Source organism: Tauraco erythrolophus, chromosome 2 (genome assembly GCF_009769465.1).
Source record: "Tauraco erythrolophus isolate bTauEry1 chromosome 2, bTauEry1.pri, whole genome shotgun sequence".
Classification (NCBI taxonomy): Eukaryota; Metazoa; Chordata; class Aves; order Musophagiformes; family Musophagidae; genus Tauraco; species Tauraco erythrolophus.
In genome coordinates this window covers 75,144,011-75,168,899 of record NC_141466.1, presented here as the reverse complement: position 1 = coordinate 75,168,899, position 24,889 = coordinate 75,144,011, and the positions used below count along the sequence as shown (strand labels likewise).

General features: G+C 43.8%; 1 protein-coding gene across 1 annotated transcript in view; it reads left to right on the top strand.

Annotated features, from left to right (window-relative positions):
• Positions 1-3,564: 3,564 nt before the first annotated feature.
• The window catches only part of AKAP12 (A-kinase anchoring protein 12), a 32,268-nt gene continuing 10,943 nt past the window's right edge, over positions 3,565-24,889 (top strand). The window contains 3 exon segments of the mRNA XM_086625944.1: positions 3,565-3,702; positions 13,271-13,457; positions 24,607-24,888. Coding sequence (XP_086482070.1) covers positions 3,565-3,702; positions 13,271-13,457; positions 24,607-24,888 — 607 coding nt within the window.

Genomic DNA, 24,889 nt, shown 5'->3' with positions numbered 1-24,889 from the left:
GGAGCAGGCGGCGGCAGCAAAGCTCATGGTCAAGGCAAGGACCAACAGAGGAAAGGCTGCAATGGGTTGATGGAGAAAATCGTGAATGGGGCAGAACACAGCAGGAATATAATTCACCAACACAGGCTGAGACCTGTGGTTCATCTCTTATAAATGCTTTTGGAAAGGTAGCAATTTTTAAAAGTAAGTAAATTAAGCCCTGTGCACAGACTCTGCATTTTAAATCTCATTATGAAAGTCATCCAGATTTCAGGGAAGTTTAAAGCAGTCATATGCTAGCTGCAATGCTAGAAGATTGTCCTGCTGTTCGAAAGGTCTGGGCTTGGATCTCTTAGTAGAAGTTTCCTCAAAGATATTTCACTGGAAATAGGTCTAGATAACACGCCAGTAGCACTTTAATTATTATCTTTTTGGCTTCCTTGGTTTCATCCTAAAAAATGTGTATGCATGCTTCTGTCAATAGTGTATTGAATTGAATATTCTTGCTTTAGGGCCAATACTTGGTGACTTAAGAGGATCAGCTGAAGCATCTGTGACTCCACTTCATTGGAAAGGCTGTCAAGAGAAAGAGACGTTGTGCCTGAAAAACGCTTTGATATAGCAAGAGGCAATTGCAGCGTTTAGGACAAAGGTCTGGACAATAACTGCTCCAGCACACAGGCAGAAGATAGAGAAACACTGGCCGATGCATGCCAAAGTCAGACCTGTCATTCAGTGCGATTCCTTCTGTACAGATAGGGTATAGAGAGTCGTGAAAGGCTGAAAAGGAACCGACCAGCCTCTGGGCCAGGGTGGAGATGTTGGATATCTCTCTTAAAGTCCCTATGCTATATTTACTCCAGAAAAGAAAACAAAAGCAAATAATTAAATGAAAAGCAAAGGAGACGGAAGCTGTGCCCATACTAGGGATTAAACAGGGCTGAGACACTGTCCCATGGCTGCCGGCACCACAAGTTTGCAGAGACATGATGGTTTGGAGCAGGGAGGTGTTAGGGGTGTACACACAAGCTATGCTGCACTGCTTGACCTTAAAACTGGAAAGCAGTCCCCAGTACATTTTATTCCACTATACAGTTGTAGCTGGAGAGTTCCAATAATAAGGAAGAAATCTGCATTCAGAAAATGACCTCTGGATGGACCCTGACGGGGGTTGCCCTCAGCTGCAGCATTTGCAGCTGTGCTCCAAGACCGCTGGGCACGGAGCAGTCGGTGCCAGTACAAGCAAAAGGACTAAAGAGCAATTTTAGATGAGAGGAAGGAGGCTTCGTTCTAGCTGCTTGCAAAGAAAGCATTTTGTGGTCAATGAGCAGTGAAAAGAGAAACGATATGGCACAGACCTTGAATTACGTCACATTTCCCTCCTTGAGAAGCTCCCTGGCAAATCCCAGATCTTCTCTCCCACAACACGCGCTGTTCCTGGCCGCTCCATGTGCCCCTGAGCCCCACAGCTGGCTCCCCACTTGCCAAAACCGAGGAGATCTCTGTGTCTGCACCCAGGGTCCATGGCTGAAGGGGAACCCAAGATGGCCCTGCAGCAGCTGGGCTGACCTTAGCGCTCAGCAGCACCTGGAAAGGTGCAGCTGAAGGCAGAGAGAAAGGTAAATTTGGAGGGGAATGGGGGTGGTTCCAGTTCTCCCTCCACCAGAGAAGCGGGTATTGAAGGATGACAGTCAGGAAAGGCTCGGAGAGGACTCCTTGCTCTCCTGCCATGGGTGCCGGCTGATGGGTGATCCAGGAGCATTGAGTGGTTATGTAGCCGCCTTCTACAGAGGCTTGGTTAGACACTACTGAAAGCTTAGACCTACGGCTCTTCTCTCTTGAGCTGCCAGGCACCTCCAGCATTCTGTGTCTCTGGCCTCAAAGGCTGTCTGGAGGCCAGAGAGTACTAGAAATCGGTCCTGCAGTGAGCACTGGAGCACTCTGCCCTTTGGTGTGCAGCTCCCCAGCAGCTCTCTCTTGGCAAAGCCAAGAGTTAACCACTGTTTTCAGTGGGTTTCATTTCCACCTCCCCGAACCAGGTGACCACACAACTGATCTTCATCCCTTCTTACTTTTGCTCTCCTGTAAAACAAATACCCCAATACTAACTTCCTGGAGACAAGGAACAAATAATGAAATATCAAGAAAACTGTTGGGCAGGTAAGTGTCTTTAGGACAACGTGCTCCTGCTGTGACACACACAGACACACAGAAGAAAAAAAGGCCGATCTGAAAATGAGCAAGACTAAGCAGAAAGGGGGAGACATCGATTCCATCTGCGTGATCCACGACTGCAGTTTTGCTCTGCTGAATGCCGACAACTCTGGTAGGTTCTCACGTTAGCTAAGGGGAGTCGCTGCAGGGGCGTTTTCAGTCATTGCCTTGCTGTGTCTTGAATGCTTTTTTTCTGAATGAACCAGTGTTTTGGTGGGTAAGGGCTAAAGAAAATTGTAGACAGTTCTATAGTATGTACTACAAAAACTTCGGATCATACCCGATTTTAACCTTGAACTCCACAGAGGATGGATAGATTCATGTGTTTAGAAAAAAAATATTTTATACTTACGGTGAAGGACAGTGAATGGATCCTTTTGCTACCCATTTGGCACATCGTGGTTGGTTTATTTTAACGTATGTGCTATTTCCCTGATGATACTTTTGAAAAATACTGGGTAAGAGCATGCCTACGTTCACACGTTGGTCCTGCTTTTGTGGCACATGGACAGCAGCTTTGTGTGCTCTGGGCTAGGAGAGAAACTACCATGTTCTTTGCTTTGCTTGCTTATGCCATGTAATCCGGCATGAATCAATAGAAGAGTACCTGTCCTGCGTGATGAAAAAAAAAAAAGCGTTTTGTTTTATTTCTCCAAAGTTGCCTAAGACATAGGACCTGAGTTTCCTGCATCAGCTGAAACCTGTAAGTCCTTCTCGCAGACAGGCCCAGCATGGCTGAGGTCTGCAAGCCCATGGCGCTGGAAGCTGGGGGCCGGGAGCCGAGCCCTCGGGTCAGGAGCCGGCAGAAGCCCCGCGGGGGGTGCCGGACAGCGCGGCCGGGCGGGGGGCGCCGCTCCCGGGCCAGAGCGCCCCGAAGACGCTGGAGGGCGGCGGCTCGTCCCAGCCCGGTCCCGGCAAAGGGGCTGAAATGCTGAGTCAGCGCCGCGGTGCCGCCGCGGAAGGCTGGGGGCCGGGCGGCGCCCCCACCCCGGCGGCACCGGCGGTGCCCGGGAGGGGAGCGGCCCCCCGGCCGGTGGGGCGGGGGCGGCGGCGGCGGGCAGGGCGCTGCCCCCCTTGGCCGCTCCTTATCAGCCCGATTTGATGCTGCAAGGCGTGTCCGGGGCTCTGCTCATGTGATGGAGCAAGAGGCAGACGGGCGGGGGGACCAGAGGAGGAGGTGATTTTCCTCGCTGGCTCTCGCTCGCTCCCCCCTTTTTTTTTTCTTTTTTTTTTTTTCCTTTTTTTCCTCCCTTCCTCTCACTCCCTAAAGGAGTTTGCAGTAAGCCGGGCTCCTTCATTCCCGGCTGCGCCGCCACCCTCCGCCCACCGCCAGCCCCCGCCCGCGGCTCCGCACGGCCGCGGGGCAGCGCCATGGGCGCCGGCAGCTCCGCCGAGCCGCCCGCTCCGCAGGACGGGGACGGGGCCACCGCCGAGCGCCCCCGCACCCCGCCGGAGCCGCTGTCGGCAGAAGAAGCGCCAGCGCCCCAGCTGCCGGCGGAGCCCGCCAAGGTAAGGCAGGGGCGGCGGGTGGGGGGCGCGGGGCGGCGGCTGCCGCCGCACCACGGGCCCGGGGAAACTTTCCCGCCGCGGCGGCGGGCACCTGCCGCGACCGGCGGGCACTCTCTGGGGCGCGGCGGCGGCGGCGGTGGCCGCTGCGGGGCTGGGACTGCGCCACGGCCAAGCGCCGCAGTCATAAAACTCCCGCCGGTCGCGGCGGCAGCGGGGCGGGGGGCGAGGGCGGCCGCGGGGGCGCCGCTGCTTTTGTGTGCGGCCGTGGCGGGGGGAGAAGGGCCGCACCCACCCGCGGTGGGATCTGCGCCAAGAAATCTCCTGACTGCGGTCCTGCAGCCGGCTCGCAGCGGTACCCGGGGCTCCCGCGGCTATCCGCAGCCTCCCCCCTCCATCCACACCCCCCACCCCATCCTTTCCCCTCCCGGGGATGCAGGTGGGAGGCGTGTCGGGGTGCTGCCAGCCCGCCGCTTTTGCAGTTTCTCCAAGCTGGGCGCCAGCCTCGGTGTGTCCCCATTGCACCCCATCCCGCACACTCCCCTCCCCTTTCCAGCCTGGGGCTCACCTGAGCCGCAGCCCCCCCGCCCCGCCGATGCGGGCGGGCGGGGATGGGGGCGGCGGTGGCCGCGGCATGAGCTGTCGTGACGGCTTTCGTGCTCCCTGGTGTCATACCGCATGGGGGGGGAAGGGGAGTGACTGGCTAACTCTCAGCCAGTAGGGAGTAAAGGAGCTCTAGATATATGTTATTTTTAATAAAGACGTTGAAGAATTGAAAGAAATTCTTTTAAAACATGTCTGGTGTTTAAAAATAGATTATGAATGAACGCATTTATCCCTCTGGAATAGGCGCGTTTAGGGGATTCTGGGACTGAAAGGGAGGTTATGTGCATCTACGTGTTTACATAGCGTTGCTTTGGGGTTAGGCGTTAGTTCCTTAGGAGAGCAATAATACCGCGTTATAGCGAGATCCCCTTCTTTAGGCAATTCGGAGTTTGGGCCCTCAGAGCAGGGATACTCCGAAGTTTCTGTAGCTGGTGCGTGGGTGTGTTAGAGCTTGAGAACTGGTTATGACTTTGTTTCTTTGACCTTGTGGTTCAGATTTAACTTTCAAGTTGAATTTCCCATAGTTCCTGGCTGCCACTAGACCTCCTTGTGCGTGTTTTGACAGATTTGAAAACCACATTGAGAATGAACTTTTAAATTAACTGAGATTTATTTTGTTTTCTTTTTAACTAAATAAGCGTTAGGGATAAGTGTTGGTTAACAAAATATTTAGCAGTTGTGTTGGGCAATTTTAGAGTTCAGGTGCTGAAATCTAGACACGAGTGAATTTATAGAGGGCAAGCATTTGGCTACTGTAGTTGTTTAAAACTGAAGATAATGTGACTTTGAAGAAGGAACATAATGTTCATAGCCATATTTATCCCGTTATGGGAACTAAGACCCCCAAAAAAAAGAGAATACTGTTGATGCTGTTCTCAAATACAGAGTATTGCTGTTAATACTGTGTTTCATGTCCTCTACACTTTAGGAAAAATGTTTTCTAATAGATTTTTACCTTGTTATTTAAGTAGAACTGTTTAAAGGTGGGGAAGCTCTATCGTTTCACTGCTGTAAGAAGTCGCATTACTACTGTTCTTCTAAAACAGCTATTTTTGCCTTCCATTACATTAAATAAAAAGAAAAATCCGTTTTGATGAAGTTTGGTCGTACTTTTTTTGTAACTCATTTAGTCTGTTCTTACTACAGTAAGGTAATTTCATGCAGGTTTGTGACACAGTTTTTCATTGTTACTCCTTCTAGCCCTTTGAATTTGAAAATTACCAGATCCTGCAATGCCCCTGGAGAAATCTGTCAAAGAGCTAATTTGTTTGGAGAAGATACAATGGGGACATTTTAAAAGATGGGCTTCTTTCTTGTGCTTTCCAAATTAATACACTTATCACAACCTCCTATTTAAAAAAAAAAACTTCAAAAACTGACTTTAATGGAATCCAACTTGACTGAGCCTTGGCAAATCGATCACAAATAAATTGTGTAGGCAACTAGTCTAATACAGGTTATAAAATCTCACAGCAGTTGTGCTTTTTTTGTCATGTGAAATTCCTCAAAATATTTAATCAAGTTTCTTTCGTGACATAGTTGTATTTTATGCAAGATGAAAAACCTCTTGGCCTTTCCTTCTAGGTCTAGAAAGGGCTTAATTTCTAGTCTTTAAGCTGTCACATGTGACTCTTTGGCCAGATACCAGCTTTTGAGATGTCCTAGTTACTGGGAGGGGGAGTGGATGTTTCAGTGTTTCTCACTTCTACAGCCCAGGAGATATGAGAGACCCTGTAAAGCACTTGGTCTACAGTGTGAGAGATGTATAGGAGCCTTTGGGTGTTGGCTCGCAAGCACTGCAGGTTAAACATGGACTCAGTGGATTAGGACCTCCGCTGTTCACCCTGTTCTTCCACAAGTTGCTGGTGAACTGCATGTAATGCAGGTTCAGTTTCCAGCCCAGCACGTTTCTGGGACTTGAAACTGGTGGGTTTTTTTACTGTAGCAGGCAAGACTTAAACTCTGGCACTGGAGGAGCTGCTCCTTATCTTGCATGGCCACCTCTCCGCAGGGGAGTGTGATGGATGCTGGAGGTACTAACCCATTCGCATGCCTCAACTGAATTCATTGGATTTGTGAATCAACACCCAAAGTCCTGTTGAAATCAAAGGACAGGGTGTGGTCCCATGGAAGGCTGATCTGTCTGATGGAGTTATCTCCTTGCTGTTTGAGCCGCAATACTCTTTTCTCCCCCTCCTTTTCCTTCTGCCCTGTCCCTTGGCCGTGTCTTGCCTGAGATGATGCAGTCCCACCTCACACTGTGTCTGGTCCTCACCTTGCTTTTCTGTAAACTCATCAACCCTTCAGGAAACAGTGGATTTTTTTATTATATTTTTTTTCTGGGCCAGTTCCCTGATGTATTAGCGAGTTCATTTGACTCGTATGATTCGCAGGTGAAACCCAGAGACAGGACAAGGCAAACATCTGCAGGAGGGAAAATGAAAACAATTTCCTGGTTGGTGGCAGTGAGCTGGTAGACCCTGTCTGCTTGTGAAGCCTCCCTGCCAGACTGCCCTGAGCTGCAAAAGGGCCCGAATCTTGGCCTGAGAAGAATGTAACAGATTTCAATAATAACAGTGCTAGAAGTAGGAACAAGATCTTTTTAGTCTCACAGAGGAGCCCAGACAAACCTCAGGTGTCCCAGACTGACAAAAGCTTTGAGGTGTCTGATGGGATGAGTCCTGTGCTCCTGCTTCCTCCCCGGGGCACCTGCAGCTTCTCCTTTGGTGCTTCTGGCACTGGGCAAGCTCGTTTGAGGAGCTAAGCCCCTAGAGAGCTGTTCAGCTTCTTTGGCAAGGTCATTCCCTGCTGCTTTAGCAAGATGTGTTGGCTTCTGGGACTTGGACAACAGAAGCAGCAGGTGCAGGGTGATGGGCAGGACCTTGTGACCGGGATCTGGCGGGGGACTGGGTGGCACTTCTGTTGGTGGCAGCACATGGCTAGATTGGTTCTGGCGTCTCCGTCTTGGGAGCAACCTCTCTGTTCCTTAGCAGTGACACGCTTCTCGCCCAAATGGCTTCCCATTTGGATGCCGAGCATCAGGGAGAGCTGGAAAAAGATGGCGGTGCACTGCTGCCCGCAGTGGTGCCCTCCGAGGTCCCGCGGGATGAAAGGCAGCTACGAGCGACGTGGGTGACGCAAGGAGAGCTGTGTCATCCTGCCGACGTCTCAGCTGAAGCAATTGAGACGACTGGCCGCTTTTATTGTATTTAGCAGCCAAAGGTACTGGTTTTAATGCAGGTTTCTTTCTGCGGCCCTGCGTTGGAGCAGCTACCTGAAATGGCGCAGGGAAGAGCATTTAAAGAGAGAATCTGGAGAAAAATACTGGCATGCTAATAAGCTATTCTTGCAGCAAAATCTACGCTTGGCAGAGATAATCTTTTGCAGCGATTGATGGCTTTAAAATGTCGTGTAGTGAATTCCTGGCTTGCTCGCAGGCGAGGGCCCTTACTCAAGGGCAGCGAATCATTCAAATGGTGTTTTCAGGATAGTTCCCATTTCTGAGTAGTAACTCGATTACACTACCTGCGTTGTAATGAGAGCAAGTGTCTGCTAGACAGTAAATATTTGGAACTGTCTCTTCTAAAGAGGTTACCAGCTGAGATGTCAGAGTGTCTTATTGTCTGAGTGCCTGACAAATAACAGCTGGGACAGACTTACATCTGCTGTTTAAACAACTGCGTTCTGGTGAGGGAGCCGAGTAAGCCTGAAAATACTACATTAGAGATGGTAAAACTCAGCTTGATCAAGTACCAGAGGAAAGTCCTTGGACTGCATCTTTAAGAGCCCCAGTTACAAACCACTCGAGTTTAAGGTGTTGGTCTGAATGATGGGGCTGCAGGGTTCTCCTGGCACAACAGGGTCTGATTCCCTTTAAATACTTCAATACTTCTGTTCGGACTGGGGAGGAAGAGACTGATGTAGTTTGGTGGTAAGGTGTGGGAGTCTGCCCGTGGCTGGGGAGAAAGCATGAAAATGCTTAATTGAAAATAAACACACAATGGAAGTTGGTGTCATGGATCCACCAAAAGTGTGAAATAACCCTCATATCATGAAGGAGGTTAGAGGGAGGTGGTAGAGGGAGTGTCCGGGCACTTTGAAAGCCAAGGCAATTAGCTTGTTTGATGTGATGGAGGCTAAAGAGATACAAAGAAGAGTGTCGGGTCTTTGAAAGTTCTTCTGGTTGAAAATGCAAGCCCTGGTTGTAGTTACTGAAGTGAGAGCAATTCGCTTTGTGCTCTGTTCTTGTTCTAACTGATCCTTAGAGTCTGGATGTGTTGTACCTATGTAAGTGCTTAGGTAGGGTGGTGTCTGAGGGCTGCTGTGTAGAAAGAGTTGAGAGATGTGAGACCCGGGAAGGAGCTTGGGTTGGGTCAGGCTTAAGGTTTGGACCATGCTTCCTTCACAGGTTGCCAAAAGAGATCACCAAGATGATTTGAAAGCAAAAACTGTAGGTTTTGTTGTAGCCATGTGGATTTTGAGGGTAGTCATTCATAAGGAGGTGTTGTAACGAAGTCAGGCTGCGAGTTAGGACAGAAGAGGGTAGATCTGAGGGAATGAAAAGTAAGGAGAACGCTCTCAACTTTTTCTGGGTAACATCTGCAGACATAAGGTACTGAAATTAAGTAAAGGCCTTATGTTTTCTCCACCTGGAATTTGCAATGTCCCACAAACCTCTAATGCCTTGGCTAAAGCAAAACAAGACAAACTGCTGTGAACAAAGAGTTGAAATGACCTAAATTCTTTTTTTTTTTTCCTAAATGTTGGTGGTTTAAGATCTTTTTAATGAAGCAGCGTGTGTTCAGAGCGGACCCCCTGAGCAGACCAACAGTGCTGCAAGCTTTCCCAATGTTTCAAAATCAAACTTCAGGAAAAATATTAGAGACTGTTATGTTAGTTTGCTCAGTTGTTCAGACAGCTGGATCTGGCTATTTTAGTAATCTACTGTAGAATCAGTGTAGCAGGATTAACAGAACGAGGCAAAATTAACTCTGGTGTGTTTGGGCCTGGTGTGAGGAATCCCTGGAATGATTTCAGTCTGGTACAAGGAATGTTGGGAATGGTGGTGATTGCTGGTGGGGGAAGAAGCTGGATGCTGCTTAGCCCCTCCAGAACAGCGCGTGAATGAAGCGTGTTCTAACGTACAGTGAGAGATCAGGGACCTGCTGTTCGTCCATATCTCGTGTAATTCTCTGTGTTGGTTTTCTTTATGCATTTTTAATTTTGTATGCGTTTAGTGGGGCCCAACGGTTGGACCTAATGCTGTATGCAAAGTGGAGCAGAAGCTGCTGTTGGTTAGTGGTGTGGGCAGCAAGCCCTACGCGTTTTAGTCTCATTAGCTGCGTCTCCACCCTTTGCTTCCACCTTTGTGGTGGATATGAGGGAAATTCTTAAAAAATACGTGCGTGGTGTATGGTAGTGGCATGACAGAAGCCGAAGTGTTGCTTCACTGATGGCCCTTTGTTTTGGGAATGAAGAAGCTGAAAGATCAGTGAACTGGATAACCAGTTCTCTTCAGTTTCTCCTGCATTTACGAGACAATACATTCATAAATTAATTAATAATCAAAGGAGAGGGATGAATGTGTGCTGCAGAAAGCTGATAAATGTTGATAAACCTGCCAACTGTATTGTCTCATTACCTGCAGATAAATACACAGAGCTGAATAACAAGATTCGTAATACCGTTAATTTTGTCTTTAATGTTTTCACCCGTCTCTGTAAACTTTGATTTTTATATTTGTCTAAGCCTTACAATTATTCTTAATGGAGTTAAGAACACAGCTCCCTAAATTAGACGTAATTGGACTAAACTGTGGTTTAGATCCCTTCAGAGAAATGAAGCAGTTAATGTGAGTGAAAACTGAAATTAGTTTCTTTCGAAGACTAATGCAGTGGGACAGACTGCATTGACCCTTATAAAGAGCCTGAACAACTTTCCTCAGAACAGAAAACTTTTTTTAAAAGCTAATGATGCTGTTGTGTCTCCCTTCACATTACAACTCCCCAAAAATGCATATTTTCTTCTCCTTTGCACGTTTTAATTCACAAAAAATACTATTGTTTTATTACTTTTGATTATTCAATTATTTGCAATAGAACACTTGATTTGAAAATCTAAGTTTGCCCTCCTTTGGCTGAGAATCACATCAAACTCTTTCCCAAGATACTGGAGTGAAAAGGTCCCTATGCCGTGGTCTGCAGGTCTGGTCAAATTTTAAAATGCTCAGGTTTTTCATGTATTTACATTTTTACTTGGTTGTGACTGACAAGTCCTACTGTCAAAACTGAATTTACGTACAGAGTGAACAAGGATTATAATTACACTAGCTGGTAGTAAAAACTGCTTATAGTCTTACATTTAGTAATGTTTTTATGTTTAATTCTGTTCCTTGTACTGAAAGGCATCACAGCATTTTACAGATCCAAAGGGTTATCTGCCGGATCCAGTGACTTCTGAATTTTGGTCACAAATATTTGAGATGACATATAGTCACTGTTTTACTGAATGCATCACGACTGTAGAATAAATTCAGAGATGGGGGAATATTAAGTGTTGCCATAGTTAATATTTCATCATAATGCTCAGGGCTCAATTTAAAAAGGAAGCAAGTTGTACTGCGCTGGGGTACCCATCCCCTTTGTACCCTGGTTCCTTGCAGAGTTTCCAGGCCCTTATTAGGCACTTAAATGGTAGACTTTATGTGCCTGTACATGTATGTCTGTACGTATGACTCTGGCATTGAAATGGTTTGCTGACTGGAGGAGGCTTGAAGAGAAAGGCAAAGAAATTTTTTAATGAAGTGAGGAGCGCTAAGATATTCAGTGCCGTTGCCTTTCTTGTGACTTCAAAGAATTGTTGGTGCTAATTCTGAGGGCATCACCTTGAAGTATCCGTCCATGGATTTATCTTCAGATAGCCAAGTACCCTTAGAGCCAGTGAAGTTAAGGTGGTTCTTCTGTTTGCAGGAATAGCAGTTGTCTTGCAAGTATAAATGAGTAAAATTTATTATTTCAAAAAAAAAAAAATCTCCTTTAGTAAATTTGTGTTGAAGAATCTCAAAGCCCTTTATGTATTAGGTTGTTATTTTCCGTGTCTGTTTGTTGCTAGTCTCTGATCAGTTACTACCATTCAGTTAATCTGTGCGCAACTGCAGAATTGCTTCCCAGAGTTTACGTGCCTTTGTTTGGCGGTGTGGCATTTTTATTCCTCCTGAGTTCCTGTGTTTTAGATTTATGGGAAGGATGATGTGAGAAGCAGGAATGTAATCTGAATGTTGAGCCATTTCGTATTTCTTCTATTTAATATCTGGTCTCAGCATGTGAAAACTCTGAAGCCAAATTATTCCATCTGTGGTATTGGCAGTAGAGCAGAATGGGGTCCTTTTTCATGAGGTGGATTATGTGGCTGTGAAAGGCAGCTTTGAGGAGCGCAGCGAGGCCAGGTGGAAACAATTTGGCTTAATTAAGGGCTTCTGAACTGAAAATTGGGAATGCGAATGCGCACTTTGTTGCCTGTGGAAGCGGGAGTGCGGTGCTTCTCTCAGATCCTGCTCGGCGCGTGAAAAGAGGGTTGAACGATAAGAGGAAAGCGGTTTGCCTGGCACTTGATGTGTTTATCTGAAATTCCGTTGGCAGCGGGCTAATTGCTAATAAAAATAAATAAATGGATCTCCCCATTCAGAAGCTTGTTTTAGTGGGTTTTGGAAGAGAATCATCAGGAATGTGGTGTCTTTCTGATCCCAGTTTGGTGCTTCAAGCGTTCGGATGTGACATTACACTGAGAGATGGGATGTATCTGTGGTTCCTTCATTTAATTAACAGGGCTTCAGTGGTAGTATTTTGGGAGTACAGCTGAGCAATAAGACAATGATATGTAATTAAGGTTTGCTGTTCTACCAGAGGAACTTCAAACCTACGCTGCAGGAATAGAGATTTAAGACGTGGTTAATTAGTTGAAATGGTTTCTGTTGGAAGGTAATACCATGGGTTGGAAAGCTAGTTAGTTAAACAAATGATTAAAGGGTAAGGAAGTATTTTTTAATGACCATAACACATTTCATACTTTCAGAAGCATATTTTTATTTAAAAAGCGTCTTCCTTGTTATATGGCAAGCCAATACAAATTCTGAAAATAATTAAAGTGTATCAGTTGTTAAAGCTGAAAAAAAGATTTTTTTTTTTACACATATTAGCAAATCTAGAAAAAATATTTTAAATATCATAGTGCAGAGTCCCAAAGAATTGGAAAACCGTTTCCCCCCCATAAAAATAATCTCTGCCTAATAATTGAGGCCCATCAATTTCCATTGTGTGTGTATACATATATATACATATGTATATATGTATTCTGCTATATATATACATATATATACACACACATACATAAATATATGTATTCTGCTTTCTGTCCTGAATAGTTAAGTTTCTTTCTAGTTGTATTGTTTATGATTATAAAATAAGCACATAAGCAGAGGAGCAATACCAAAGGTTGTAATGAATACAGGATTCATGCATGTATCAGAGCAATTGTGCCAGACGTTTTGAAGAATGAAAAATGTATTTCCATCATATAGATTCACATTATCCTGGAGTTTTCCTTCATGCTAGAAACCAATTTCTACACAAGGTTATAAGCCATTGTCTGTAAGACTTGCTTCTCTCACATATTCCATGTGGGAGAACAGTAAAATAAATAGTCCCAGATTATGTCTTTTTTTTTTTCCTCATATAAGTACTTTGATTTATTAAAGTTAATAATTTTGAAAAGAAGGAATACTACACAGAAGCATTTATTTCCCGAAATGCTTGCATGCATATATGCAAAATGAGAACGAAAGAACAATATTCGGAGGGGAGGGGGGGAAGGAAACCTGGCAACCTGGCCTAATACTGATGTTACTTTTTTTTTTTCACCCCTTCTCTTTCCTTCCCTACCATCTGTCAACCAACACTTGACCGTGCAGGTTTTAGATGCAGGTTTACCAGTACCTGATGTTAATGAAGAGAGTTTGGAGCAGGATGCCCCACCACTGGAGCCCCAGCAGCCAGGAGCTGTTACGGCACCTCAGGAGCTGGATGGGCAGCAGCCAGAGGTGGCTTCACCCCTCCAAGAACCACCCGGAGAGCAAGCCGAGCTGGCTGGAACAAATGGTAAGTAAAAACCTGTGTTCAGTGGACAGACTGTAGAGGCCTGGGTGCTAAATGGAGTGAGAAGCTGAAATGAGGCTCAACTAGCCCTCTCCTAGTGAGCAGGTAGTTGGTTACTCAAGTGATCTCTTGGTTGCTTAAATGCTTCTTCTAGAGCATTGTTTTGTTGGGACACGTTTTCTGTATAGCGGAGTTTAGGTAACAAACGGGTTATGGATTGAAGCTGTTGGTAGCGAGGGGATGTGACCCCTTCCCCCTTAGGGACAGTTCTCTTCCCTTGGTGCACCCCACGGTGCCGCTGCTTGCCTGCTGCCAGTCTCTCCACCCTTCACCTGAAGGAACAGCTCAGTTTCCACTTCTTGTGTTAGGAGTTTCTGCTGCATTAGGCCTGTCTCTCCCTCCATAGGGCAGAAGTCCTTTTATGTTCGTTCATTAGTAATACAAATGTTAATAAGGTATTTTGAACCCGTGGGAAGGGACAGGCTGCTGATCCGTTTGCTCTGCCTCCATTAAAGTTCCCTTTCCTACTGCTTGTAATCAGATTTGCATTTTGACCACAAAACCTGTCTCACCGGAAGCATCCCTCTCTGCTTTGTCATGGGAACCTCTTTCCTGCCTTGCTATGCAGTCAGAAACGTGCGGCTCTTTCTGCTGTGTAGACTGGCAGGCCATCTCTCCTGCCCTTTTTGGCCTCTTCATGCTGCCCCGTTCCCTCTACTCCCATTTCCAGCTGTGCAGTGAGACCCCTGCTTCGTCCATCCCGCTGCACGCTGACCTTTTTGGGAGGAGTGGCGAGATGGACAGGGATAGCTTCCAGTCAGAGCAGGTGACTGATGCTGGTGTGAGAGCACAGGGGAAGGATGGGGAAAGGGCAGGACGGAGCACGTTTTTCAGCATTGGCGTGTAGAGCAGCTTAAGGCAACTGCGTAGCCCTTAGCGTTCTTTGGGTTTCCAATTCTAGTAAAGGCAATTCTTTGCCACGCCTTCAGATTAATTGCTGTAGTAACACCGTTATCCCAAAAGAAGGTTGCCATGTTTTATGCTGGGCTTTTATTCTTTCTTTTTTATAGCATTGGTAGAGGCTTTCGGCACTGTAAAAATGGGGTGCAACATTTCTTGTCTTTTGCTGTAATAAACACTGCTTTTCTTTAAAATTGTACTCAAGTGGATAGGGATGGAGAGAGGATACTCATTGAACAGAGTCACGAAGGAAGAGAAAACACCTGATGATTCGAAGTAGTGTCAGAAAGTTTCATGTTGGTGTTCAGCTTCAGGATTGGGTAACAGAGGTAGCCCTTTAAAAGGACGCGAATTTCAAGTTAATAATTAAAGATCATTAATTCTTTTTGAGTAATTCTGGGTTGTATTGTCAGTTGTACAGAAATTGTGTTCCTAGGATGTATAATAAAGGAGAGGTAAGAAGCTCCCTTTGAATGCAGATAGCTACATGTGACCAAATGCATGATGTGTTGTGGACATAGGAATTTGTATGTGAGTAGATTGCCTGAAAAGTCTTTGCCTTCTTTGATAATCATCTCTCATGTGGTCGTGTGATGTTACTGTTGTAGTCAGGATTTATTTTACTGTTGTCAGCGAAACCAAGCCTAGATGGTAGCGTAATTCATGTTAAAGGGAAAACAATTCCACAGGTTTGCTGTCAAGGGAAAAAACACCTTTATGGAGGTGATGCAGCATGTATTTTCTGGTAACAGCAGCTGAAAATGACACCATCCATAGAGACAAATAAAACCTGTCTGGTCAAGCATTGAAAATGTAGTTCTTCAAGTAAAGACTACATTCAGATGTTCATAACTGTTTGTATCCACCCCTCAGGACCTCACAGTCTGGTCCATGTGCCTTTAGGTAGATGAGTAAAGGTGGGGAAGAGGTCTCTCTTAAATGCTCCATGCAGAGAAATCTCTCCACATAGAGAAATAAATAATTTTAACACTACACTTCTTCATGTTCCCACTCATTCTTTATTTCATCTTGTTTGCAAAATCTGTAAAATCAGAAGTAAAGCATCATGACACTGAGCACTGAGGCAACATAGGTAATTGACTACAGTAAAGGAATGTTTGATTGAAGGTTTTTTGGGTTAGTTGATTCATTTATTGTTGTCATCATTTGGAAGACCATTTAACAGATGATCCAGACTCGTTGAAGTTGCCACTACTGGATTAAATTAACTGGGAAGTGTGTTGGTGCTGGCAATCAGCGCCACAGACAAAGGCCGTGTACGGCTGGCCCAAGCATCTGTGTATCATCAGAACTTTGGAGATAATCCAACATAATCCATAGAAATAGTTACTATAGTAGGAAGTGACCTATTCCGGATACTGATCCTTTACATTTTATTTTATCATATTGAATCTCTTTTTACTAGCAGTAAGAGCTACTGGAGCATTATATTACTATACTACAAGTACCTTTCTGAAACCCTTGGCAGCAGTTGAGACAATTTATAGTGTCATTAGGTTGTAGGGAATTCCAATTCGAAAAAGCCAAGTAAAACAACAAAAAATCCTGCCTACCTTTAAGTGGCTGTTAATAGGCAAAGGAGCAAGTGTTTCAGCATGGAGAAAGAGGAGTTCTTCGAAAGTTTTTTTTGGTTTATGAGGGGTAAACTACTTTGGGCTTTTAAGTAGGAGTCTATGAGGTTTGGTCTGGATGCTTCTTGGCAAACTGCACGAAAAGGCATTACACTAGTGGCAACTGAGGTGCTCCGTTGTTCAGAAGGTGGCCGTTTCTCGCCGCAGAGCCGGCATCTCCTCTCTCCAGAGGAGGAGAAAAACAAAACAAAACAAAAAAATACTTGCAGTGAAAGTTTCCCAGGGGGATACGTTGAGGCACGGGGACTGCAGCTGCCGGCGGCGCAGCGGTGGGAAGGGAAGAGCTGAGCCGCGCAGCAGCGGCCGGCAGGGCCCGCCGCGGGCGGGCGGGTGAGGGGCGGGGCCGGGCCGGGCCCCGCCCCCGGGGCGGTGGGTGTTACCGGGGAGGGGCGGGGCGAGGCCGGGTCCCGCTCCCGGGGCGGTGGGCGCTGCTCGGGAGGGACGGAGGGGGCGAGCGGGACGGGACGGGACGGTGGGAGCGCGGTTGCGGCCCGGCTGCCTCTCTCCTCGGGCGGACCTGTGCCGCTGCCCCTCCGCGCCCCGGCATCCCCCGCCACGCCGGGAGTGGGAACCTCGGAGGGTGAGAAGGAAGTTTCTCGTCATCGGTGGAACTTGAGAGCTGCTGGGGACCGTGGCGATGGCGGGTAGGGCAGCGTGGCGTTGCTAAGGTGTGAGCGGCGCCCGGGTTTGTGCGTGTGATGTCGGGGGGGCTCCAACGCTGCAGCAGTTCCGTGCCCTGCCCTGCGGTGGTCGGTCTGGGTGGCGGAGCGCCCCTTCGACTCGCCAAAGTGCTGGTTTACTTACTCTAGATTTCCTGGCGGTGCATGAGGAGTTAAAAGGTCCGGCTTCAATGTTTTTATCACAGTGAGAACCGTTTCCGAGTGAAGGTTGCTGAGATTTTAAAATCTCTCATCACCTCCATCGGACGTTTGTTTGCTGCGGTACTTGTAATGCAAGGCTTCTAGAAATTGGAAGCTGCCAACTAGGTTTTCTTCTGCGGTACTGGAATATGAGGTAGTATCTGAAATTGAGAAACAGAAAGGAAAAGTAGCGATAGTATTGATGATGCTATTTTGTGTTAATCAAGAAATAATGCAGCAAAACATCTTAAGAGCTAAACTTGGTCAAATCGAAGGAAATGTAGAAGTGGGCATCACTTGTAAGTTGTAAAAATATTTGCATGAGAGGAATGAAACTGTTGCTCTAGAGCTGTTTTCATTTTAATGAAGCAAAATCCAGAGGAGATTAACGCCGTGGAGGGGGCGTGTGTGTGTGTGTACACATGCATGTGTGGCTGCAGGATCCCAGCCTGTGATGGCAAAAACGCGATGCTGTGTGCATTGAACTTGGTGCATCTTATTTGAGAAAGTAGCGCATGAGCCACTGGAGTGTGTGAGAGCTGGCATCAGAAACTAATGGGGCTTTCTGAAAAGATAATTGTATTCCGAGGAGCAAAGACTTTAAAGGAAGAAACGTTGTCTTGCACTGCTGGTTTTGCACAAACTTACGTCTTTCTCTGGGAAACAGTGTGGCGCTATGAAATTTAAAACAAAGCCCTTTTTTTTTTTTTTTTTGCCTAAAGATAATCAATTTGCATTAGAATTTCTCTCAGATGGATGATGTATGTCTTTAGCAATCTAGGCAATCTTTTTTTATTTCATTGTATTAACAATTATTTACTTGCTTATAATTTATTTACTAGAGCTAGTGAATGAATTCAGCAAATAGTGGGGCTTTATTCACGCAAAATACTTGAGCGTTACAATGTATGTTGACAACAAAGCCCGTAGAAGTCCGGCTCTGTTTAGAGCTGACCCTGGGGAGGGCTGTACGTGATTTGAATCAGATAGGAGGGGAGGAGATATCCTACTGCTGTTTACAATAGGGTTTTCATTAAACTTGATGTTTAATGAGCTTATCACATGCTGAGTCTTTTTCCTCAAGGGTTCTCTATTTTTTTAATTTCCTTTTATTGTTAGTAATTAAAGGTTAAACTGATTTTCAAAAGCAATCTCTTTATAGCGTTGTACAGTTTGATCATTTGAGGTTTTCCTTATTAAATAATTCTTGGGAAGCTTGGATGTTCACTGCAGCACAACTGCTTCTATAGTACGTTTTGCAAGAACTGCATCTCGCTCTAGTACAAGTTACGTTTCTTTGAAGGGACTATTGGTATGCGGGAGTGTCTCAAGCTGTCGTGTGTCTAATTCGTGCAGATGCAGCTACGTCTCCTTTGTGGGGAGTTTGTCTGTGATGCTTATGTTACTCTTTATGCAGTCCTTTTGATAAAGTAAATTTTCCATCTGTTTTTCATTGTGCGTTTTCATTAATCATTAGGGGGGGTTCTCAGAAATGTCCCAGTGTTTACTGACCTGTATGTCTTATCCCATCCTTTGGATTTTTTTAATATTTTTTTTTTTCTCTCAAATACCCAAGTGTTAATGTTGCATCTGTCTTATGCTTGGTGAATACATTTTATCTGAAAAAGCAGAACCAAGTCACTGAATGTGAGACATGGACAGCATGGGTAACCATGAAATTTCGTAAATATTTGTAGCATGCTGGTTTGGTTCCCAAGCAGAACAGCTGAACTGGTTTGAGAGCAGTTTATTATTGTGAGCTCATGTAATGAAGAATTTTTAACTATAGTAATGGTATATCCAAGCCATGGCTAATGACCCTTCTGGTTTAAAAACAAATAAAACAATTTGAGAGAAACTTTACTGTTGTTTGATTTTTAGGGCTATGTCTTGAAACATTGAAATGAAAGACAAAATATCTTAAGATCTTGAATGAATGAAATGTATAACTTATCTTACTGGAATTTGAGAAGTTGGTTTCTAGGCTGGAGCAGACAAGTACAGCTAAAGCAAAATCTTCTAAAAGTAACGTTCTGTGAGAAACGTCACAGCAGAAATTATTGTGCTTTCTATTAAGTTACTTTTGTATGAGGTTATGTATGATGTCCTTTTCTGGGGACGTTGCCTTAACTTTCTTAAGGAGTTCTAAGCTATGAAAAGCTACAGCTATTTTGCAACTTTTTCCTTTTTTAAAAATGGACACAGAAGTATGTGAGATTTTAAAACTTAACTCTTCATTGGCCACCCAGTACCAGAGAACTAAAGACCTGAACTTAATGGTATTTATTTCTAAAGCTTTGAAAGAACAACATGATTAGAAAGCTCGTGAATTGCGTGTGTGCACTGTGAAATTTAGTATGCAAAAATCTCTGTAAATCCTCCCTCATTCTTTAGTTATTCTGAAAGAGCTCCCTCCCCACAATTAACGTGGCAACTCAGTCCTTCGAAATAATTGAGTGAATAGAATGGGGAAGTAGTATGTGCTTTCCGTGACAGAACTGTTTGTACACTGAAGTGGAAACAAATACCATGAATAGTAGGGAAAGAAAGGAAGAATTTGTGAAATATATTGTCATGAAGTGTCACAGACTGTAAACCTTGTAGTTAAAAAAAAAAAAAAAAGTTAGAAGGGTAACACCTGGCCATATTTCTGTGTTATTTAGTTACTGCAAAGTGGGTGGTGTGTTTGTTTGGTTTATTAAACCCAGCCTCCTGAAACTCGTGGTTAAAAGAATCAAGATTTGTGGTATAATGTCCAATTCTTACACTCTACAATGAAAACCTAAAAGCACAGCTTGCTTTTTTAAATTGCTAAAGTATTAAATTTCACTAATAATTCCAAATAGCTACTTTATTCTAAATTAATCTGTTCAGGGCAGGTTTTTCATAGATACTGTAATTTCAAACTGTGTTTTTTAATTACTGCTTCTCTGTCCTTATCAGTTTTTACCCTTTCTTGACTTTGTCTTTAAATGTTTTTAAGAATAATTAGAATAATTGTGCAGTTAAGGGAAAACTGCATTTTACAAGTAAAAGCTTGATATATAATTGATACTCAGTTCAAATTGGCTTTTTTTTTTAATTGCCTCCTCCTGTTTCAGTGTCGTGTGAGTTTTAGAGCAGCGAGGGGTCTTTTTTTACAAATTGTATTCATAATAAATTTAGATACAACAGACACAACCGATAGTAAAATATCCCTTCGGCCTTATGGCTTTGGCATTTGTTTATGGTCATGCAAACCTACGGAGAGTATTGTGTATGTGACCGAAAGCACGATTTGGCCCTAAATACTTAAACATTGAATAAATGAAAACAGCACAAAGTCCTCTGGAGCCTTTCAGTGGCCAGTAGAGTTTGTGAGGCAGTCGCTGGGTGTGTGTGACATCCATCTGAGAGGCTGAGAATGTAGGGAATTCATGGAAAAAATCCAGCGCCGTGCTGCAAATCCTTAGGGGGAAAAGTCAACCAGCTCCAGATGTTGACATGGTTGACTGCAAGCACATGAAGTGCTGTGGATTTAACTCTTGCAGGCAGAGCGCCTTTTTTTTTTTTTTAACCCTCTGGCAACTACTAAGGGAGAAACACATTTTTGCTTCTGGAAACATATGAGATGGTGGGAGCAATGAAGTTGCACTGCCAACAGTGTCTATCAGCCTATTAAGAGAAGTGTTTATTTATTAATTTCATTTTTTTTAATGGGATGGGACAGGAATTCAGTAATTCTGAAAATATTAATTTTCTAGCATCTGATCAGTATTCTTCTGATAAAACAGAAATAAATTCTTACCATGAACTAAGCTACCTATGAAATGGAGAAATCAAGCACTTTTGATTCTCTAAGGCCGTCAATCTCGTGTTTCTTTCAGAATAAAACAAAACACTTGCAGTTATTAAAGCACAAGCAGCACCTTGATTCAATTAAAAATATTTGAAACCTTAACTGGTACGTAAGCAGTTAAAATGGAATTTCAGCATTAGTTCTTAGCCACAGTGGATTTAAATAGCAGAGTGGATCAATTTTATGATATCACCTTTGATTTTTATCACTACCTCTGGATATATTTTTATGATATTGTTTTCCTTGACTAGCACATAGCTGGTGAAGTGTAGCCCTGCTCAGGACAGACCTAAAGAAATTGTATTCATAGCACAGTTTTTCTGGATGTTATTTTTTTTCCTGGTAGATATTTTGATGAGGCTCTCCTGTGTGTCTTAAAGATGCTTTCACTTTCTATGAATTCATTCAGAAAGTGCTACTTGTCTTGCCAGAATACCTGTGGTAGTGACATGCTGCAGTATTCTGTACAACAATACCTTGTGTAAATAACTTCCAAAGCTTTCAGAGTGGAGTTACTCACGGTTTGCTTTGCATTCAGAAGTGCACTAACAGTGTTTGGCCACCAAGAATGTCATTAACAAAAACATCATTAAAGAATCCGACTGCTAAACAGAAAGTTCAGCTTGTACAGTTGACTTCTCGGGTCTTCTGTTTCTTTTGTGCCCCACTGGATATAAAAATGCTCTTTGGGATATATCTTGTGAAAGTACAACTTGGATATGTGTTGCGCTGCAGGCTTGTCACACACCAGCAGCAGCATCTCTCTCCTCAAAGGGCACCAGACATTCAGTTTAAAAGATTCTTCCAGCGATTTAAATGGGAAAGACGCAGAGAACGTAGAAACTGGGAGCAGCAGCAGCCAGTCCCTTAACAGCTGGCATCCAAGCTCTGCGTTACCTTGGGGATGAAATACCTTCTGGACAGGTTAAGTGCTTTTTGTTGTGGAACTGAAGGGACGGTGCCTGGACTAGGTCTACAAGTGTACCCACTGTGTGCTGTGAGGGAGGGGTGGAAGTGTGACGTGTAGCGTAATTCTCGCTTTTCAGACTGGTGTGAAAAAGTATGTGTTCAGTCAGTCAATGTTTTTGTTAGTTTTTCCTTTTGTGATTTATTCAATGAAGTATTGCGAGGTAATGTGTTTGCTGGACTCGCAAGGAAGACCTAATTACTGTCAGCCTCACCAGTTTTGAAAGCTTATCACTGGACCTCTAAACTCTGTGTTCTCTGTTCTTATGATTGCATTTGCTATCTTAATACATACCCGTATCTGCAGATTTCGTAATGGTTATTCAGCTCTTTTGACATGCAAAGCATTTTACAGATACTGAGCCTTTGTCTTAGGGTGTTACAAACGCATCCATTTATAACTAGAATAGGCAAAAATCCTTTGAGTGCGTATCATGAATATGAAGACATGCCTTTATACACTAGTCTTGCATCTTATCTCTCACTTTGGAAATAAAGTACCTCACTTGTTCATATTCTGTATCATTCCTTTCTTAGTAATGCTGTTTACTTGTAAACTACTGAAACTCCTCTTGAACACTGTATCTGTGTTCTAGGAATAATAATTTAAAAAAAAAGAAATGCAGCCTCAACAGCAGCTTTTCATATCTTTTTTGAAATCTCAGGATTTTCAAAGTGGAAAAAAATGCATTCCCAGGGTCTGTTTGCAAGAGGAAAGGAGATCCCTTCGAAGGCTGTGTCTCTAGCTGCCCACCAGTTCACTGCAATGAGTCACAAGTGTCTTTCGAACTCTTCTCCACTCCCGCTGCCTTCCTTCTTCTGGTCTTTCCCACTTAGACCCAGCATTCCCCACTGTTTCAAAACTTTCAGGAAGTTAGGGTGTCATCAGAGGTCAGACTTTTAAGAAAATTAGGAGTTAACAGTTTAAAATAATTTCCTTTAATTGCTAGATAAAGGGAAAACTAGAAAGCTTTGCTTATGTAAACTGAGAAACAACAGCCAGTAGGCTGCTCATGTTGAATATAAACATAATTTGCCCTCTACATAGCTATTAGAGGCCAGTATATGTGTAGATTTAGTGTTGCGTATTATTTCGTATTATTTAGTTGTGTTTCAGCCTTACCTAGAGCGCACTGTCTATACGCTTATGAAGATGCCCTCCTTCTCAAAGGGGACATAGGCAAGCAGAATCAAGGAAGCATCTAGGCTGGAAGAGACCCTCTGGATGGAGATCAGCTGGTCCAGCCCCTGTGCAAAGCAGGGCCAACTGCAGAGTTAGATCCGACTTAAAAGATGAATCAAATAAAAACTGAATCACTTTGAGGAATTCAGTGATGCACGTACTTTGGAAAGCTGTGTTCTGCCTGCCTTTGAGCGTCAAAGTAACACATGCACAACTTAAAATAAAGGGGCCATGCTTTTGCCCAAGACGTTGCTGGTTAACATTGGTTATTATTTTTTTTTATTTTGTCATTTTAGCATTCCAACAAGTTTGTTCAGAGAGAAGAGCACACTTACTCATGCCCTCACGCTTTCGCCTGTTACACAAAATCGAGGGTCAAGAACAATGTTAAACCGAAGTCCTGGCAGTACTCAAGCCTAAGAATCTTCTGGTGTCTTGAACGTGCCATAGATTTTATCTTCACATGTTATCCTGTTCATCACCAGGCATGTTCATCACATAGTTACTACCATTATTGAAGTTCTCCTTATAGGCAACAGCGTTTTACCTGCTTATTTTTTGTGTTTAAATGACAGAAATTAAAGGCTTAGTATCCTTGTTCCTTTTCACCTTTTCCCTCCAAAGTTACTTATTTGGGTCATGAGGAGCTTGCAATTTTGTGCTCTAAACCAGATGTGTACTGGCTTTTTAACTGCTGCATTTCAGGGGGTTTAATGTATATGCCAGTCTGTGAACTTAGGCAGCTCATGGCCAGAGGGAGCAATAATACTTAAATTGTCCCAGCAAGACTGAGAGGGTGGTTGCTGGTGTCCTGAAGGTAAAACTCAAATGGTAAAATGGTACTCAAGAAAGAGATAAAGCAAACACAGACTTGTGAGCAATGGAGGGTAGGATTTTACCTGCTTGTGTATAACAACCTCATTAATTTTAAGTGATGTGGAATTGCTGTAGATAAGGTTTCTGTCTGGCCATAGTGGTGATGTGATGTATAGGAGAATTCCAAGGTTCATGATCTTTAAAACAAATATGTTGTAATGTAACTGTTTTGGGGGTTACAGGTTTTCAGAAAAATAGGAAATTTCCCATGGGTGTTTTCACATTTTCATATCTTACTATTGTTTTGGGACAGAGCTGTGAAATGAGCTTTTCTTTTCTTGACATCGTTTTAGGTCAACACACTTTTTAAATTTCTTTTTCTTTTCCCTCAGAGGATACTCTGCATGGAAAGGATGCTGAACTTTGCCTCAGGAATAATTATGTATATTGTTCTGTACTCTTTGAGTAATGATAGGTTTGAACTAAATTTTTTTTCTCATATATAAGTGTGTCTTAAAAAAACAAAACAAAAAACAACCCACCCAAAAAACCCACTCCTTCCCCCAAAAAAGCTGCAAAAGAAGGGAAGAGAATGGGAGAATATAAGCTCCAAAGTGCATTTGCAAATAAATTTTGGAAAGACCCATACAATTATATGAAGAAGGAAAGGAATTATAGTAATCTTAATACAAAAACTAGCCCTTAAAAAAAAGTAATAGCACATAGAAGGGGCACACAGATAATAGAATATGCCCGTTTAGGAAAGTTTGATAAAAATGAAAAAATTATGTATTTTTGTATAAAGGTATAATATAACATTAAATTGAGATGCGAACTCACTCTCTTCTTTCTCTTTTTTTTTGTTTTGTTTAAACAGTTGGAGAGACAGAACATTCCAGTGTAACTTTGAAGGAAGACACTGAAACTATGGAGACAAGTCCATCTGACTCACACGCCAAGGATGGTGTAGATGCTGAGAAAGAGGATGCTCATGCAGTTAAACAGTTGTCGTCTTTGGAAGAAGATGCAGAAGACCTTGACCATGCATCTGAGCCACAGTCTTATGATCTGGGTTTTAAAAAGGTTTTTAAATTTGTTGGATTCAGATTTACTGTAAAGAAGGAAAAGACAGGAAAATCAGAGCCAGTTCAACTGCTTAC